Below are 18,709 nucleotides of genomic sequence, written 5' to 3'. Positions count from 1 at the left end.
GGTGTGCTTTAGGAGAGGGAGTATAAGGACAGAACTGTTCCCTCTAGACAGAGCACAATGCACAGTGTACACCTCAGTGTAGGTAAAATATTTACAATATTACACCAGCAGATGGCAGTAGTGCAAAACACAAGGTTTAGTTTGTATGTGCACAGCTAGAAGGGGGTGTGCGATCTCAATAAACTGCATGAACCCCAGCCACTCACCGCATGTAGATACAGTACATCTATAGTAGCACCTGCAAAATCAAGCAAGCTGCAACATAGATAAGGGCTTTAGCATAAGAAACCCATTGAAGTGTTCCCTTTCATTTTCATGACATGTGCAAAGCCCTTGCTTGTCTCCTGGACTGCGAGAGACTGTGTGTGTATTAAAACAACTCTCTTTCAATTTGCAACCCTCCTTCATACACAGCATTCAGAAACACTGGTTAAGGGGCTCTGTTATATGCCTTCAACCTAACAATGAACGAAACTGACAATTAGTGAAATCAACAAGACATAAAACACAGCCCATGTAGGGAAAATAAAGAGAAAATGGTTTATTAAGAACACAAACAGAAAAAACAACAGGCCCCTTGACGCACTCTGAGGGGGTCCTGTCTGGTTAAATGACTGCAGTAGGTACAATGTTCACATCGCCTTCACGCTTCTTGTTGAAGGTGTGCTTCAGTCTTTAATGCAGCAGGTCCATGAAACTACACTCTAGAAGGAAGCAGGTTCTGGGCTGCAGTGTGGAAGGTACTGTAGCAAGCTTCAGCAGAGCGTCCTGCTCCTCACAGTGACACCATGAAAGGTCCTTTCCCTCCGGAGGGAGCCGGACTGAGCCCTGCTCACTTGGGCGCTGCGTTGCTCTGCTGCTGCTCGGCCAGGGCCTGCTGCATGCGCATGCGCTTGCGGGAGTAGTGCTGCCAGTGCAGGAGCTGCTGCTCGTCGATGAACTTGGCACACTGCGCGTTCACCAGCTCCTTGCGGAAATGCTCGTACTGCAGCAGCTCCAGCATGTGTAGGCTCTGAGGATACCTGGGACAGGAGAGAGAGAGAGAGAGACAGAGGTCAGTGCACAAGAGAGGCAGACCTGCACCTACAATTGTAATTTTGAATTAACTGCAATCTAACTGTATTTGTACACCTGTGTAACTGCAGTTGCAACTGTACATGTTGATCAATTACACACCTTTCTGAGCTGAAGCATGTGTTGTGTTTTGCACGACACAATCGTTATTCTCGTTTTTTCAACCACTTTTAATTGCGCTGTTTTGTTAAAGCATGTTTAGGTATTTGTAGCTGATTATTTAGACTGAACCAATTAAACATGTTAGTTGAGGATTTTATTTTTTGGTATCATTGTAACTATAACACAATATCATTGTACTTTCAGCACACAATGCTGCTGTAGCTGTGATTGTAATTAACCCCAGGTCTGCTGGGAGACCCCTGTGGATCTCTGGGTAAGAGACCAGGGCAGGATAACGAGCAATGCAAACATCACCCCAATACTCACTTCAGGTACTTGGCATATTCTGGGTCCTTCCAATACAGCAGATATTTCAGGTAGTTCACAAATGGCTTCTCTTGCAGATAACCTCTCTGGGCAAGGACTGCAGGAATGACACTGTCAGTGTATTACAGGGTGGAGGTGCGATTCATTTTGAAAGACTTGAACTATCAGGTCTCATAAAAGATGAGCAGCCCGTGACTGTGTCCCTTCAGGATTTAGAAACAGAAGCTCAAAAACACATCTTCTTGATTTGGTCTTTGATTTCATTAGCAAGCATTCCGAAGCATTTTTTTTAAAAAATATAAAGCGTCCTGGGATGTCTGCTAATGAAGGTCGCTATATTATAAGTGAAATTGGTCTTCAAACAAAAAGGACCACCAACAAGGGTCTTTAAATTGTAGAGAGTGCTCGGGCACACACACATTATAGCAGCCTGCTGTGCTGAGTTTATACACACACACACATTATAGCAGCCTGCTGTGCTGAGTTTATACACACACACACATTATAGCAGCCTGCTGTGCTGAGTTTACACACACACACACATTATAGCAGCCTGCTGTGCTGAGTTTATACACACACACACTGAGCCTTGCTGGTTTTACACACACACACCGTTTATACACACACACATTATAGCATGCCTGCATGTATGGTTTGTTTTCACCCGTGCCCCCGTGTGTGCTCTGCAGTGGGGGGCATGTGTCCTAACCCGTTGCTGATGCTGCAGTGTACTCACAGTTGAGGTAGTTTGGGTTAGCCAGGCACTGCACAAACTCCAGCTCCAGCTGGAAGCGAATCCGAGCCTGCTCCTCTTCAAGGGAAGAAGAAGAAGAAGAAGAAGAAGAAGACAGGAGTAAATTCAACTGAGGGAACGCTTTGAAAATGAGCCGCGGTGCGCTTCTGCTTGCGGTGAATGGGCGACAGTTCAGTAATGACCTGCGCCAGCAATCCACTGCAGACAGTGTGCAGCGTTTTAAACTAACTGGATTCACTGTACGACAGCGCTACGAGTCCATTAACCGAGTTAAACAGGCATTTCTCGCAATGTTATCTTTTCACTTCCTTGGTTACCTGATTCCATTGCTCCCGCCATGGCGTCGCGTTGTGTAGCTTGCAATTATTGCAATCCACAGAAATAATTCAAAACGACAACGACACAAAAACCCGACAGCAGCAAACCTTAACAAAGTGTCCCTGAAACTATTTAAACAACAACAAAAAAAAATCTAATTGAAGCGGATCTACAATTACAACCCGGCCATCTTCACCGGAAGCCGACGCGCTGCGCAGGGATGGTTGACGCAGAACGCGCTCTTCTCATGCCTTTGCAAAGTTTAACGGGATCGGATGCGTTATGCTTCGGGTCTGTTTTATATGTTTGGATGAGGTGCAGTATGCGGCGTTTTTCCAAAAAGTTAAATCAAACTGTCAGTGTTACAAATTAATCTGCGAAAAAAAAGAAAAAGAAAGAAACCTGGTTCACGGGAGTTTGTGGGATGCTATGTTCTCCTGTGCATCCACAGGACCCTGTGCGCTGGTGGGTCACTGAGCGCTTTCACCAAAGACATCCTGCAATAGTTAACCTGAACCCTTCACTACACCACAGCCGGACTGCTGGACAACACCGCCAGTGCCTTTTTAACATGCCGTTTTAATATAATAGTTGCAGTTCTCTATAATATAAGCGTCTCTCGCCGGCTTGCTTGGAGAATCCTGTATTGAATGGCTTTGCATTGTCTCTAAGACGTTCTGCTTTACTGAACCCGAGGGCAGTGCGGTGAACAACACATTCACAGATATTTAATCTGCAAGGCACAGAAAGCAACGAGTCACAACACAACAGACAGCAGAGGGTTATTCTATAACTAAAAACTGGCGCAAAGAGATGTACGAGTAACTCGTTAAACAGTTAACTGCTCCGCGCTTTTGAGGGGACTCCCTATCTTTCTTAGAAGTACGTCTGCATTGGGCTGGGTTATCTTTCCTTGCACACAGGTCTTAAAAGGGTTAACATTTCTAAAACCAAAAAACTAAAATACTGTTTTGCAAAATACAATCGCCTCTATATAATTAGCAATAAGGATCCGCAGTCTGCTTTCTGTGTCTGTGTTTATATTAATTGCATTGGGAATGTCTGAGTCGTTTCTGCACGCCAACAGGTATTTAGCGCCCTGCAGAACCCGCCTCACTTCTGCTTGGAAACTGCGCTTGTTTGCTGATAAGATTTGTGTGTGTGTTAATTCCGCAGAATGAATGGCTGTAATTAAACCTATGTGTTTGCAAAAGCTTTCTTCCTTACACGATTATCGGCTAAATTATCTTAATTACCCTTTTGCCTTATAATTAAGTGCAAGGCCATTACTTCAACCGCAACACAGAACGCACCACCCGCTGGCGTGCTGGTGTCTGAGGGTTACATTGTGAAACTACAACGCTTATCTCGCTCTTCATTTCTGAAGTAGTAAACCGGCAGTCAAGCTGAGCCACGTCACAGGCATGGGGGAAGCGTGGGTAGTGCTGATATATCTACTCTGTAATACTGTACTTGCTCAGCACTTAACAGCACACGACTGGACAGCAACTGGAGCTAGTGCAGAGATCCCAAGCAGACAGTATACCAAGGAGCTAGTGCAGAGATCCCAAGCAGACAGTATACCAAGGAGCTAGTGCAGAGATCCCAAGCACAGTATACCAAGGAGCTAGTGCAGAGATCCCAAGCACAGTATACCAAGGAGCTAGTGCAGAGATCCCAAGCAGACAGTATACCAAGGAGCTAGTGCAGAGATCCCAAGCAGACAGTATACCAAGGAGCTAGTGCAGAGATCCCAAGCAGACAGTATACCAAGGAGCTAGTGCAGAGATCCCAAGCAGACAGTATACCAAGGAGCTAGTGCAGAGATCCCAAGCAGACAGTATACCAAGGAGCTAGTGCAGAGATCCCAAGCAGACAGTATACCAAGGAGCTAGTGCAGAGATCCCAAGCAGACAGTATACCAAGGAGCTAGTGCAGAGATCCCAAGCAGACAGTATACCAAGGAGCTAGTGCAGAGATCCCAAGCACAGTATACCAAGGAGCTAGTGCAGAGATCCCAAGCAGACAGTATACCAAGGAGCTAGTGCAGAGATCCCAAGCAGACAGTATACCAAGGAGCTAGTGCAGAGATCCCAAGCACAGTATACCAAGGAGCTAGTGCAGAGATCACAAGCACAGTATACCAAGGAGCTAGTGCACAGATCCCAAGCAGACAGTATACCAAGGAGCTAGTGCAGAGATCCCAAGCAGACAGTATACCAAGGAGCTAGTGCAGAGATCCCAAGCACAGTATACCAAGGAGCTAGTGCAGAGATCCCAAGCAGACAGTATACCAAGGAGCTAGTGCAGAGATCCCAAGCAGACAGTATACCAAGGAGCTAGTGCAGAGATCCCAAGCAGACAGTATACCAAGGAGCTAGTGCAGAGATCCCAAGCAGACAGTATACCAAGGAGCTAGTGCAGAGATCCCAAGCAGACAGTATACCAAGGAGCTAGTGCAGAGATCCCAAGCAGACAGTATACCAAGGAGCTAGTGCAGAGATCCCAAGCTGACAGACCCCAGTGGGTTAATGTGTCTTGTTGTGCTTGATGCACAGAAAGAGCAGCCCACTCTGTGTGTATATATATAGTATATGATTGAAGATTCACTGCACCATGCACTTGTTATAAGGAGTTAATGACAGGGTATTTAAAAATGGGGCCATTCAGAGGTTCACTCTGTAATTATGAGTGGCCGGGAGCAGATTGTAGTTCTCAGTGCTGCTGAGGCTTGTCTGATTGCAGGCTGAAGCACTTATTAAACATTTCTGTGTTTCTGATTGCTGTAATTTCAGTGCAGCCTGGGGCAGAGCCAGGCACTGTGCATGGCTGCACTCCTCTGGGCTGAGTTTCTAGCAAGGACCCAACAGGGAGTTTTATTCAGCATTCTGAACACGTCTGAAAGCTTTTCCAAACTTGTTTGCCTTCCTGTCGTCGACCTACTAAAAGTTTCCCAAAGCTTTGCAAAGTGTAATACAGCATAGCGGAATCAGAGGTGAGCATTGCAAAGCCCACAGAGGAATGGTACTGCATGGGAGCAGAAAACTGCAGCATTACCGCGCACTCTTTTAAAAGTAGCTTTGCCTGTGACAAAGCAGACCTTTTTTTTATCATCCAAGATATTGCGCAACATTTTTGAAAATGTATTCCGAACCTCATGAGAATGTCCTTTAAGCAGCACGCTGTCACGCTACAGCCAGAGTCCAGCACGTTGTAGAATTGAGATTCAGCATGTCCTGGACGCCTTGCCTGAGACCCTGCAGGCCGTGGTAAAAGGCTTCGTCATGGAAGCTTGCGTCAAGGGGATCAGAAAGAACGCACAAGGCTTTACAAACCCAGTCTGGTGTGACCTGTACTGCTTCTCCGTGATCTCACCGAGCCATCACTCCCTCAGCAACGTCTACAGAGAAACACGCCTTGGTTTTCAAATGATCGTTTGTTCCCTGCATCAGAAGGGCTTACAATACAAATAAATGCCTCTCCCTGCGCTGCTTACTGCACTGCTGTTACCACTGTATTTATTAAAGTAAGTATCCGCTGTGGGGCCCAAATACTGTATTTCTTACACTGGAGAGCAAAGCGTTTATATTTTGAGTTTTAAATGATTTCGCAAAGGTACACACACACACGCACGCACACGCACGCACACACACAGTAATCTATAGCAGTGCAGTAACACCAGAGTGGCATCAGGAGAAACACGTTCCAGTGCAGGCAATTCAAACCGTTTATTTTTTAACTTAGAATCCATGTAATTAAAAACAGATTAAATATAATACAATATAATACCCGCAATTATTATTAATATTATTATTATTATTATTATTATTATTATTATTATTAATGCTCTATATTCCAACATAATCTGGTCTGTTAACAGTATAGATCGAGAGGGCTGGCTACAGGCAGTGTTGTTCTAATCCCAGCGCTCCTCAGAATTTACACGTTCCTCATTCTGTCCTTACAGTGCAAGTTTTTCTCCAGCTGCTTTAGAGGAAAGTACGATCCTTACTACGTTCGAATCAAGGCGCTGTCAAGGGATTCGTTTAGGTGTGCTTGCATGGTTGAATGCACAGTTCAGTAACTGTTGAATAGAATTAGTGTCTTGTTACTCTGTATTACAAACATTCTAAAGATCTGATTGGCTGTGCACAGTATGATTGAGTTTAGGGTATGCTGACGTGACTGTCGGTCTGCAATAAGATTCTGAAACGAAAATGTAATTAGTAGAAAATTTGGCCACTCTGGTTTGAAGCATATTCATATACAAAAGTGTATTTATAAACATATCATAGAAATATAATGCAAGCAGCTATAGGAGGCTGTGTGGTCCAATGGCTTGTAACCAGGAGGTCTCCGGTACAAGTCCCAGCTCACTGTGAGACCCTGAGTGGTGAGACGTTGTTGTAAGTGACTCTGCAGCTGATGCTCAGTTCACACACCCTAGTCTCTGCAAGTCGCCTTGGATAAAGACATCTGCTAACACATAATAATAACTGAGGTGCATGAAAGAGTATAATAACAGCCCCCCAACAACAAGATATCCGGGGGGGGGCTCCCCTCTTGATCTCTCCTCCCGGGTCCCCAGTCGTTTCTCGATGGGTGCTTCAGACTCCTGTGGTGTTGGCCCATTGTGGAAAGGTGTTCAGGTCAAACATGAAGCGCCCCCAGGTGTTGAAGGACAGCGTGATGCAGAGGATCCCGATGATGTTCATCACGAAGCCAGTCTTCGCCTGAGAAGAGAGAGAGAGAGAGAGAGGATAACAATCACAACCACACATGCCCAAAAGAGACATGATTGCAAAGAAAAAGAGCGTGCTCACCATGTCAGACACCTGCAGGTACCCGTATGAGAAGACGATGGCGTTGGGGGGCGTGGCCACGGGCAGCATAAAGGCGAAGGAGGCGCTGAGCGTGCAGGGCACCATCACATAGAGAGGGTTAATACCGATGGACTGGGACTGAAACAACGACACACACCATTAACCAGGAGCAGCCTTTCCCAGATAATCATTACACAGTTCAAAGATCTGCACTGGAGCTGAGTCAGCTGTGAGGTGACAGGGTGAGATTGCAGTCGATTTCCAGCGAAGGCACTGGATTGGGTGCAGATAACCTTCAGCACAAAATGCTTCACCTGGAAACCGACTGCACCTCCAGTCTTGACGTCATGGAAACCGACTGCACCTCCAGTCTCGACGTCATGGAAACCGACTGCACCTCCAGTCTCGACGTCATGGAAACCGACTGCACCTCCAGTCTCGACGTCATGGAAACCGACTGCACCTCCAGTCTCGACGTCATGGAAACCGACTGCACCTCCCGTCTCGACGTCATGGAAACCGACTGCACCTCCAGTCTCGACGTCATGGAAACCGACTGCACCTCCAGTCTCGACGTCACGGAAACCGACTGCACCTCCAGTCTCGACGTCACAGTCGCTCAGAGTTACAGGCTCCATGCAAAGTTTAAATACAAGCCTTTTAAAATGGATCGCCTGGGATTCATTCAGGCAGTTCAGATTCTCTGGCACGCGTTGAGTGTTTTTCAAGATTGTGGATTGAGGCTCCAGAAAGCCTTTGAACTCTAATAAACACCAACAAAGGCTCCTCTGCCTCGCTGGTTCACAGCGTGCCCGGTTGACAAAAGCAACACATTTCAGGACAGTCAGGAGATTGCACTCTCTGTGCCCCAATTAGGCAGCTCTGCCAGGAGACCAGTTTGCCAGGCGGACTGCTCCCTGCCCGACGAAAGGAGGGCAAAGGAGATAGTGCCACACAAATCTGCTCTGAACTCGTTCCAGGAGAGTCGCCTAGTATTACATTGACTCAAGGCTGAGGCACGTGGTTCTTACCATGGAGGCGAGGACGGGCAGGAAGAGGGTGGCAGTGGCCACGTTGCTGGTGCATTCTGTGAAGGTGGCGATGAGCAGGCACAGGATGATAGTGATCGCCCAGGGAGGGATGGCATGGAGAGGGGTCATCTGACCGCCCAGCCACCTGGAGAGGCCGGACACCTGGACAAGGGAAACCAGTAAGGAGAGGGTTAACAAACAGCCATGAGCCAGCGATCCTGCTCTAAAACGCTATTGTGTATTTTCACAGCAGAAATGCTTCTGCATTCATCCACAGCAGAGATGGTTTTAGGTGGATAATGTAAAAATAACTGAACAAAGAACAGGGTTAATTAAGGCTTTATTTAAGCATCATGTTTTTAACACAGCTACGTCTCACCAATAAAAGGTATTGCATCTTCTCTTTGTCTATATTTAAAATAAGACACCAGCTGCTGTGTTGCAAAGTTCAACTGACTCTTTGAAAAGGAAAACACTCGGCTGGGCTGGCTAGGTGCTTGTGATGCAATCCATGACATAAATGAGCTTAGGAGCATCTGCTGTATGCCTCAGAAAGCTGTGTGTGTGGAGTCTGTGTGCTTCCAGTCTCTCACCTCGCTCCCCTTCGCCAGTGCAAAGCCTCCTCCCAGCAGCAGGACGATGCTCCACGGCATCTTCTTATGAACCACCTCCCAGCTGAGCAGAGGGGCCCAGGGGCTGGAGCTCTGGGGATCTGAGAGACGTGACCCGCACCTCTGTTAATCATGGACTGCAATCTGCCTGCCCCACCACCACTATCATTACCTTATTATAACCCCAGCTCTGCAGCGTGTAGCAGTGAAGCAGGGGCTCTGTGAAAAACAATAACCTTAAATCAGCCCCCTCGCCCCCTCCCCTCTAGCCCAGACTGTTCACCACTGTGGTTTGAGAGAGAATGGAAGAAGTATAGAGTGTGTATACACCTACACCCCATCACAAGCCTCCCCAGCACCAACCCTTTATCCCGAACTGGATCTCAACCCCTCATGCCCATTTCATTCTGGGAAGAGTAATGAGCCAATGTGATACCCGTCTCACTGCTCTCGTCTCTCCAGAAGCAGAGCTGGGGTTTCTTTGAGGGGACGATGAAGAGGAGGATTGCGATGAAGACTGACACTGTGGCGTCTGTCACATACCTGCAGAGGCAAACACACACGAGTCAAACTAGAATAATATATACTAGGATACAAAGGCAAACTGCAGTCTTGTTTTTTTCTGTACACGCAACAGATTAGCTTGCTGTGTTTTTACAAGGTGATGTCTTACTAGGGTGCCTCTGTGCACAGATGAGTGCTTGCACAGTGACACAGGTAAACATAGCATAACTACAGCATTAAAGTCAAATCTATACCAGAAGGGTGACCATATGGCTCCAGGTTTACCCCAATGCGTTCATGTACCTGTCATCTGTCTCTTTCCTTTAGGAGATGCAGGACTACAAGTACCAGAATGAATTGTGCACTAAATGTTAAGTGTAGTGCCTACTCTGTGTCTTTGTTGAAGAGGAACGTGGCCCAGCCAGGCATGAAGCCGGGGTCTCGGCTGAACCACAGCAGGATGAGCAGAGCGAAGAGAGCCAGGATGTTCATTTCCGCGAAGGACATGGGTCCCAGGCATCGGTGCTCCTCTTTGATCACGTTGTAGGCGGCAAGCTCATTCTCCGACTTCACCGCACCACAGCCCCACGTCTTCTTGAAGCTGAACAGTAAAAGATTTCAAAGAAAGTTAAAAAAAACAAGAACACAAATGAAACCTCCCTCTTTGACCACTTTGGAAGCAGGAAACATCACAATGTGGTTGTGGTTTTTTGTGAAAGCTTTTTTTTGTTGACCGAAGCACCTAGAAATTCTCTTTAGAGAACCGCCCTGTCTCCTAGGATTATCCCAGAGGGGCCAGAGTTCTAAGGATCAAAGAGACACAACACACACCCGATATCTCGGCAAAACACTGACTACAAACTTTCTGTCCAATCTTCCCCAGTATCAGAATCGAATCCAGTTTTAAGCAGTGGGGCTGGGGCTCTGACAAAAACATAATCTTAAAGCAGCCCCCGTCCCAGAATATCTTCTTCTGCAGCTGGAAGTCATCTACAGTGATTACTGTATAAGGGGGTAGATTTCAGATCGAGACATGCCCCAGTGCTCCCCTGCAGTGCCCCTTGCTCAGCAGCGCACTCACTTGAATCCAATGAAGACGAACTGCAACCAGAGCCAGGCCAGGGTCAGCGTGATTATCATGTTGGGGAAGGCAAAGCCGAACCAGGAGGCGAAGTTAATGATGTCACCGTTCTGAGGGAACAGCCTGCGGAGGTAAGAGGGGTTAGAGCTGAGAGGAGAGGAGGCACTATGAACCCCAATCACTAGGGGTCCCACAAGCTGTACCCCCCCCACTCCCCCTACACATCATTACAGCATGCTAGGTGCCACTGATTGATGTTGAGTGAGGATTACTGGTATTGTTTTACAATGCAAGCTGCAGGCAGTTTGAATGGAGGCACGTTAGAGACAGTAAGAGAGGCAGAGCTGGGCTGAGGTACTAGAAGGAGACTAACAGGTTCATCTGGCCCTTCAGTACAAGGTTGGGCCCGGTGCCCGTCAGCGTGGCCGTGCCCCCGATGCTGGCCGCGTAGCACACGCACAGCGTCATCCCTTTACATATGCTCTTCCGCTCCGCGGCGTTGTCACGGAGACCTGGCTCTGTTACCGCAGCCCCGTTCTCTACCACTGGGGAGTAAAGAACAAAAGAAAAGTTTGGGAATGAGAAAAGACCATTCTGCCCACCAAGGCTCGACCATTCTCCCCTATTACATCACCTGGTAGCCTAGTCCATGAATTAAAAAAAGTGCTTCCTACCATCTATTCTAAACTTACTCAACGATGTGTGATTTTATAGACTTCAATCAAGACTATGTTTCTTTTGAATATATCCTGACAGTTACAGTTGCTAAAGAATACAAACACCATTATAATCCCTGTAACATTCCCAGGGTAACCCTCTTGAACAGATGAACAGATTGACCAGATCACAGCACTGCCAGCAACAGCAGCACAACAGTCCCCAAGCATCGCACAGACTGTGTCCTAAAACCGTCTGGTGTTTACAGACCCACCCTGGATATCCATCAGCTTGATGCTGGTGTTCTCCACGAACCCGGGTGCCAGCTCCTTGGCCTCGGCCTGGCTGCTGTTCAGCTGCTCCAGCACGGCATGGACGATGGGTACCATCATGGCGGTGGTGGCCGTGTTGCTGATCCACATGGAGAGGAAGGCGGTGGTCCCCATGAACCCCAGCATCAGCCTGTCGCGGGACACACGCAGTCCTGTCACTAGCGGCATGAACCGGCTATTTGATTATTCAGACTGAGCTCTCCATGGGAATCAGGTGCTCACAATCAGGTGAAGGACGCTGGTGTCGACCGGGCTAATTTACCATCCCAAGTGAAACAAGCAAAGAGAGCTGCTTGGACTTGTGCTGCTTTTCATAGACTGTGGAGAACACCAAGCCACATACACCCAAGCCACTGCTGCTTCACTTGTTTCACTTGCTGGTAAATTAGCCTGATCAGCTCCAATGATCCTGTGCAGAGCTTGATCTGACTAATGAAATGATCGGTTCATGCAGCACTACCTGTCATACCCCATTCCCATGTCTTCAGAGCGGACTGATCTCAAAACTGTGACTGGTCCCTGAAGAATTCCAGTGATTCAGCATTAGCAGCTTGGCTTGGTAATCTTTCTAACCCACGTTCTATTACAAAATCACTACAGCTGACCTCTAAACCTGGCATGCATATCTTTGACAAGGAGGACAACAATCTAACACTTGGAAAACGTTTAACCCTTTCGTGCATCATATGGGGACTGATACAAAAAAGTCTAGTCTTTATCTGGGGCCGTACGGAAGATGCAAATGCATGCTCTCATGAGGATGCCATTTCCTGCATGAAAGGGCTAAATGTGTGAAGCTGTTGCTGCCCTGGGCTCCGTGTGAATGATGATGAAGAGGTGTTGAGGAGTCTCACAGCGGTGGTTTGACCCCCACGATGAGCAGCACTCTCAGAGCAATGCGCTTGTGCAGATTCCAGTGCTCCACAGCCACGGCCACCATCAGCCCGCCCACAAACAGCATGTTGGTGTCCTTCAGGTACTGCACACACACCTGGGAGAGTGGGAGGGGTCATTTTTATTTAAGCGTTCATGAGATCATGGCATTGGGCCTGTTTATCCATATGTATTAAGTCCAGCTGTTTTCTGTCAAACAGTTACACATTTGGGGATACTATGTGAGTGTAATTAACAGAGGCTTTATTTAAAAAATAAAAAAAGAAAGAAATGAGATATCATCAGATATATAAACATTATAATTACCACACTGCGCATGCTTGCACCAGTGAAAACAATACATGTTAATGATCAATCAATCAAAAACGGTGATTTAATTTAACACACTGGGATATTTTTTGTTCAAAAACAAACCTAGGCGCATATATCTACTCTGATAGGCGCTATATATAAAATAGAGATATTCTACTATATTATGAATGGTGTGCGCAGTACCTTTCCTGACTCCAGGACCCCCAGCATGGGAAACAGCACCGCTGGCAGGAGGGCGGTGACAGCCAGCGGCATTGCCTCGCTGCACCAGTACACTGCCATGAGACCGATCACATAGCCACAGTGAGCCTCCTGCGGGGACACACACAGCGGGGTCAGACACAGTCCCTAAACGGTTCTGAAATGTTATTTCAATACCGTGTGTCTGTTCTCCTGTTTATAAAGAATGAATGGTTCTTAAATAACTCTGTATTTCAATGCCTGTCGGGTCTCTGACCCAAATCAAGGGGCACAGCTGAGAAAGCGCTGTTTTTGTTTGCGGTCCTGTAGAAACCTCACCAAATATTATGTAAAACGAACATTTTTGTGTTTCTAGTTGTATACGCTGCGAAGCTTGCCGATTTACAGGATTAAAACTTGAACCTGATGTTGTGAAAACCCAAATAAATAAATATTTAGATTAATTTTCCCCTTTTACTACTTCTATAGGCTGACCAATTTTATGTTTATGTTTAAAAAAAAAAAAAAAAAAAAAAACTTCACACACCATTTCCCCCTTCCTCTGTGATTTTTAGTGCAAACTTCCATGACAAAAATCCAGCCTTACGTATCCGTTTTTAAAACAGGAATCGCAAATCAAACAAAAAAAAAAAACAAAAAAAAAACTTGACTCTCAAAAAAGATCGAGGTTGGCTTGTCTGAAATGGCGAGAGGAATTTACCACAGAATGGTCATTAATTAACAAGTCGAGTGCCTGTCTCAGGGCTGCTGTGAACACTGCCGGACAGCCTTCCCTGTGAAACATGCTGGGCGTCACTGTATCGCTCGCATAGATACCAGGAAACAGCAGCGGCAGCAGCAAGCACAGCCTGACACGTCCCGGTACTGTGCTTGCGCAAAGAGGTTTTGAGGTTGAACTGGCTTTAACACACTCACGCAATCACTACCGGGCAATCAGGGGTAATCTCGACAGGGTAAAACCCAGCCAGTAACCAGACTACTTCACAAATCAGACGACCACACTGCCTGCTGTTCAGACACTGAGCCTTTGCGACTGATTAAAACAGGGCCCTGAGTACAGTACTCAAGGTACCAGGTGAAAATAACAATTATCAAGTGAAAAAAAAATTAAAAACTACCGGAAACCGTCACGTCACGCACCCACACACCCCCACATGCATTACCAGCGCTGTGTCAGCATCATTATGGGAATTAGACATTAGTCTGAGCGTGTGGGAGGCCAGCTGTGCCTGTGGAAGGAATGACAGGGGTGTAATTAACAGGTTAACTCGAACCTCTCGCTCCATGCCAGAGACTCATTACCGCTGTATCTCTGACACTCAGCGACTGCTTCACCAAATGCCCTGCACTGCAGACCCGCACCTCCAGTATCATGAACAAACACTGTCTCCCTGACTTCACAGCTTCTAATTAAAGCACTCTGTATGTCAATTTTTGAATATTGTGGGTTAGTGTTTCTTTGCAGTAATCTCTCTCTCTCTCTCACCCCCAGGTTCTTATATTGCTATTGCAATAAGAGCTCACTGTAATTATTGATTAGGGTCTCACTCTATATTCATTGCAGCAGCGTTAAACACAGAGTATGTGGCACTTAGGCTAGCGTGGACATTGTGAAGCTGTTAAAGATTACAAGCTGAGAGGAAAGGGCATTCCAGTTCCAATCTCACCACTGAAAAACACACACAGGGCAGGTGACAGATTAACACGGAGGGGGTAAGGTCCAGGAGCAGGAGGTTAAGGAGATGCACTTCATTTATTTAGCAGAGAGGGTTGGGAAACTGTCTGCCATGTTGGCTGCACCAGGTCCACTGTCTACAGCAGGACTGCTAACTCTGTGCTGGAGCCACAATGGAGGTGTTGCTTCCTTGGTCCGCACCAAGGGCTGCATGCAGGAAGCAAAACACAACTGCAGCATTTCATTTTCATTGTTCTAATTGTGTGCATTTCATAATTACTACTTCATATAAAGGATGGGAACAACAAGAATTCAAGCAAACGCCTAATGAAAAAATAAATCATAGGCCACTTCATTGAAAATCTATTTCATTTCTTAGCATTTTGGAAGAGGTGGTTTCTGGACGTTCCGATATAGACCCATATGGCTATATTTGGGCTCTGTACAGAACCCTTACTGTGTTACAATTCTCTTCAGTAGTCTCCCAGAGGATAACCCTGATTTGTGCATTGTTGTCATGGAGCCAGCCAATAAATACCTATAGAAACATTCAATTATCAACAGTATTTCTGTGTGTTTTATGTCCCTGCTGACTTAAACTGTATCCATGCTGGACGCTGCAGAAATGAATTCCTGGCGCAACACAAGGTTGAAATAGGTGGTTCCAAAACTTTACAAACATCTTTTACCCTGCGTGTGGGGCACTGTCTTGGCACAGCTGCGTATGCTGGCATTACAAGCATGCAACTTTCTATCTTTCTAAAGCAACTAATTGTTCTTCAGCAGACCCCTGAAGTTTTAAAACTGGATAATTACACACAATCAAATCAGTGCATAATTAAGATATGAAAGATAAGGAAACTGCACAGCGTGTAACTACCAAAAACAAACACTTTCTGAAACATTACTGTAGAGCAAAACTGCACTGAAACAAATCTTATCTGTCTTTTATAATATAATTTTTAAAAGCTTGCAAATAATGGCAACAATGATCAAATACCTTGGTTGGGATGAGCAATGGCAGAGGCAATAGCAGAAGTGGAGTGAGAATAATCACAAAAGCATTCTTCTGCTTCCAAAGTCTTTTCATGAACGGTGCCATCTTCTGATGTGGTGAGTGAGAGAGAGAGAGAGAGAGAGAGAGAGAGAGAGAGAGAGAGGCTGTGGGTGATAGAGAACTGTGCTCCGGGCCAGAGAGAGAAAGAGTGAGTGAACAAGCTAGGGAGGACGGAGAGAGAAGATGACTAAGGAGGAGACACATTCCCAAAAGAAAGCCCTTCCACAAAACTGATCTTCAATATGAAGTGTTTCGCGTTGCACCATACCCCGGAGATGTCAAGCACATCGTCCCTCCCTCGCTGCACCACAAGCTTCGTTTTAACTGCATGCACCACTGAGCAATTAAACAGTCACACAATGCTAAAGAGCTCCTGAATCCTAAACACTTAGAGATTTCAATCTAACTAGAAGATGGTATAACATAACCGAGGGTGTTGAAGCACTGAGGTACCGAGGCTCAGGGGCGCCGCCTCACAGGGCTCAAAAAGCCTCGAGGGATCGGGGCGTGGAGTCCTCGAGGACCCAAGGATGCCGAAGCACCGAGGCTACGGAGCACTGAGTCACGAAGCCACTGATGTCAAGGAGAACTTGAACACTGAGGCACCGAGGACACCGCGGGCAGTGAGGCACAGAGGCACAGAGGACACTGCAGGCAGCGAGGCCTAGACACAGGGGCGAAGCACCAAGCACTGAGGGCTAAAGCACCAAGGCTTTGTGTCTTTCTCAGCCACACAACCAGTGCAGGGTGAAGCTTACAGTGGAGTGGAGCACTTCAGATGGTGTCTGGATCGTGTGCAGCACACAACCAGTGCAGCGTGTGGCTCTCAGCTGGGTGGCACAGCCTACGGACCAGAGAAAAAAAAAAATTCAGAAGCAAGAGAGACTTTAAAAAAAATAATAATATTAATAATAATAATATTGGACCTACACACCGCTTTTATGGGTGAGTGGTTTGGATGTGTGTAGGGTCTGTGCAACAGCAGGACCAGGCCTAATGGAGGAAGCACGCGTTTTTTTTTGTTTTTTTTTTAAATGCAAGACAGCAGCTGGGCGTGCCGAGGTCTCCCGGAGTCTTCGAGTCAACAGCGGCGCGCAGCCGAGCTGGGTCTCCATGAGGAATCGCGGTGTCCCTTCTCTTAATTTCACTTTTCAAAACAGCTGCGAAGAGCGGAGAGCTCGCAAACGCATGCAGCAAGCCGGGGGGTAACTGACAGCAGACTACATCGCCAGGCCACGCATGTAGGCTTCTGAAAGGTTTGGTTTGGTTTTTAATGAAACGCAGTTGCGTAGCGTTAGCTCAGTTGCGAGTTTCTGATTCCGGAGAAGTGGCGAGCCGACTTCCAGTAATGAAACTGCAAGGGAGCATCAGACGAGCTCGACAGAGAGAGCTCGTAAGAGTCAATCGCGCAACTGGAGACGTGTAGTTTACATCTACCATGCTCACTGGTCTGAAGCGAAAGGCAAAGAAACTGCACTCTCCCTGCGAGTATTTATTACCTCGGGAGGCGGGACCAAGGACGTCACTGCACAGAGGGGCCTATCGGCAGCTTTGATACGTGTCGTATTTCAGTACTAAACAATCAGTAATCCAGCCCATTCTAAAGAATTCATTCACACGCACTCTCCTCACTTTGCAGACCTAATGCCAACCCACCAAAACTGTATTAGCAAAAAACAAAATCATCTCCGAAACAAACTACCATATCGTCAGTGTTGCTATTATTATTATTATTATTATTATTATTATTATTATTATTATTATTATTATTAACGTACTTGCAAGGGTGTCCATAGACAAGCAGGTGCTCAGAGTTGTCGTCATCAGTTGCAATGATGTAATGTACTCTTGCAGGCCGGCTGAGTGGGGTTGCGCGAGTTCAATCTGATTGGAAACTTATAGGCTTCTTCGTGCTTTGAGAGGGAAAGCGGGACAATGCATCTGCTGTTACTCGCGCTTACCTGGAGATCCCCCCTTCTAATTAACAGGAAACACGAGCCGGGGGGGGGGGTTCCAATGCAAACCGTTCTGCAATCGCTGCTGGTCAGCAACACGGTAAACGAGTCAAATCTGCAGCTGTATTAAAATAATCTGCTTTTTATTGTATATATTCGATCATCGAAGTGCATGCACATTTTACGCGTTACTTCTCTTTTGTTAATTCCCGTACCCTATTTGTTCTCTCGCTCTGCTATAATAACTGTTCGCTAGCCTAGCGCATGCTATAAAGTACACAGAGAGAAGCATCGAGATAATTCCACGCTTCATTCATCATAATCAAAGCAATTCTTGTTGAACGAACAACACACTCTGCAGTGCGGTACACGGTCCTCACTTTGCACTTGTCCTAAACTGGCTCTGTGCGCACATAATTAAAAACTCCGCAAGATAACACAGCGGTGTGTCAGCACCGGTCATCCTTCAAATGAATCTATTAAAGCGCTAAACTGCAACTGAGATCGTATGCATTATCTTCTTATGCATTATCTTCTGAGTAGTTTATTAATTGAGAAGACGTTACCTTGTTCAATGTTACAGATCCGTGCTGTGGTTGGCGCCACTGATTCCGGGAGCACGAATAAGCCGGGCGGTTTAACTTCATAGACTGAAACGGAGTGGGGGATGTGGGAAGAGTCTGGATAGGACGGTGATGGGAGGAGGGTACGAGAGGGGGGCATTCACAATCACCCCTTCCCAAAACAATGGGGCTCTCTCAGGGGCTGCCAAACAGCCAGCGTATAATACACACCGTCACCGGCCACTATTGAAGGGGAGCGAACAACAGCCGGGAAACAGCGGCGGGGCTGTACAGACGTGTCGCCCATGACAATGAAGACCTGCTTTTTATACCCGTACAGGACTCCCCGTCGATAAGCAGAGCTAAATCCCGCGGGGCAGGCTGTGCCAACATTCTCCCCTTTCAGTTCCCTGAGCGTGTGTGAAGACAGCCCGTGCT

The 18,709-nt window shown here is 46.7% G+C and overlaps 2 protein-coding genes across 7 annotated transcripts; both read right to left on the bottom strand.

The window, feature by feature from the left end:
• Positions 1 to 526: 526 nt before the first annotated feature.
• med31 (mediator complex subunit 31) lies at positions 527 to 3,275 on the bottom strand. The gene is made up of 4 exons (XM_041241293.1): positions 2,575 to 3,275; positions 2,240 to 2,314; positions 1,504 to 1,600; positions 527 to 1,022 (listed from the first exon to the last, which is right to left on the bottom strand). Exons 1-4 carry the CDS (start codon positions 2,594 to 2,596, stop codon positions 833 to 835), a joined length of 384 nt encoding a protein of 127 aa, XP_041097227.1. The 5' UTR covers positions 2,597 to 3,275; the 3' UTR covers positions 527 to 832.
• A 3,094-nt stretch (positions 3,276 to 6,369) lies between these two features.
• On the bottom strand, positions 6,370 to 18,690 carry slc13a5b (solute carrier family 13 member 5b). Of its 6 annotated transcripts, XM_041241285.1 has the most exons (14): positions 16,688 to 17,219; positions 16,512 to 16,597; positions 15,697 to 15,801; positions 13,004 to 13,132; positions 12,469 to 12,605; positions 11,557 to 11,744; positions 10,999 to 11,170; positions 10,626 to 10,748; positions 9,933 to 10,145; positions 9,477 to 9,583; positions 9,023 to 9,141; positions 8,430 to 8,591; positions 7,399 to 7,536; positions 6,370 to 7,308 (listed from the first exon to the last, which is right to left on the bottom strand). In XM_041241285.1, exons 1-14 carry the CDS (start codon positions 16,866 to 16,868, stop codon positions 7,183 to 7,185), a joined length of 1,986 nt encoding a protein of 661 aa, XP_041097219.1. In that variant the 5' UTR covers positions 16,869 to 17,219; the 3' UTR covers positions 6,370 to 7,182. The 6 variants fall into 6 exon arrangements, with proteins under 6 accessions (XP_041097219.1, XP_041097221.1, XP_041097220.1 ...); XM_041241287.1 differs by lacking the exons at positions 16,512 to 16,597; positions 16,688 to 17,219 and adding an exon at positions 18,275 to 18,690; XM_041241286.1 differs by lacking the exon at positions 15,697 to 15,801.
• Between the last annotated feature and the right edge of the window lie 19 nt (positions 18,691 to 18,709).

Source organism: Polyodon spathula, unplaced genomic scaffold (genome assembly GCF_017654505.1).
Source record: "Polyodon spathula isolate WHYD16114869_AA unplaced genomic scaffold, ASM1765450v1 scaffolds_765, whole genome shotgun sequence".
Lineage (NCBI taxonomy): Eukaryota > Metazoa > Chordata > Actinopteri > Acipenseriformes > Polyodontidae > Polyodon > Polyodon spathula.
The sequence above is the reverse complement of the archived record's forward strand: the minus strand, read 5'-3'. Positions and strand labels throughout refer to the sequence as shown.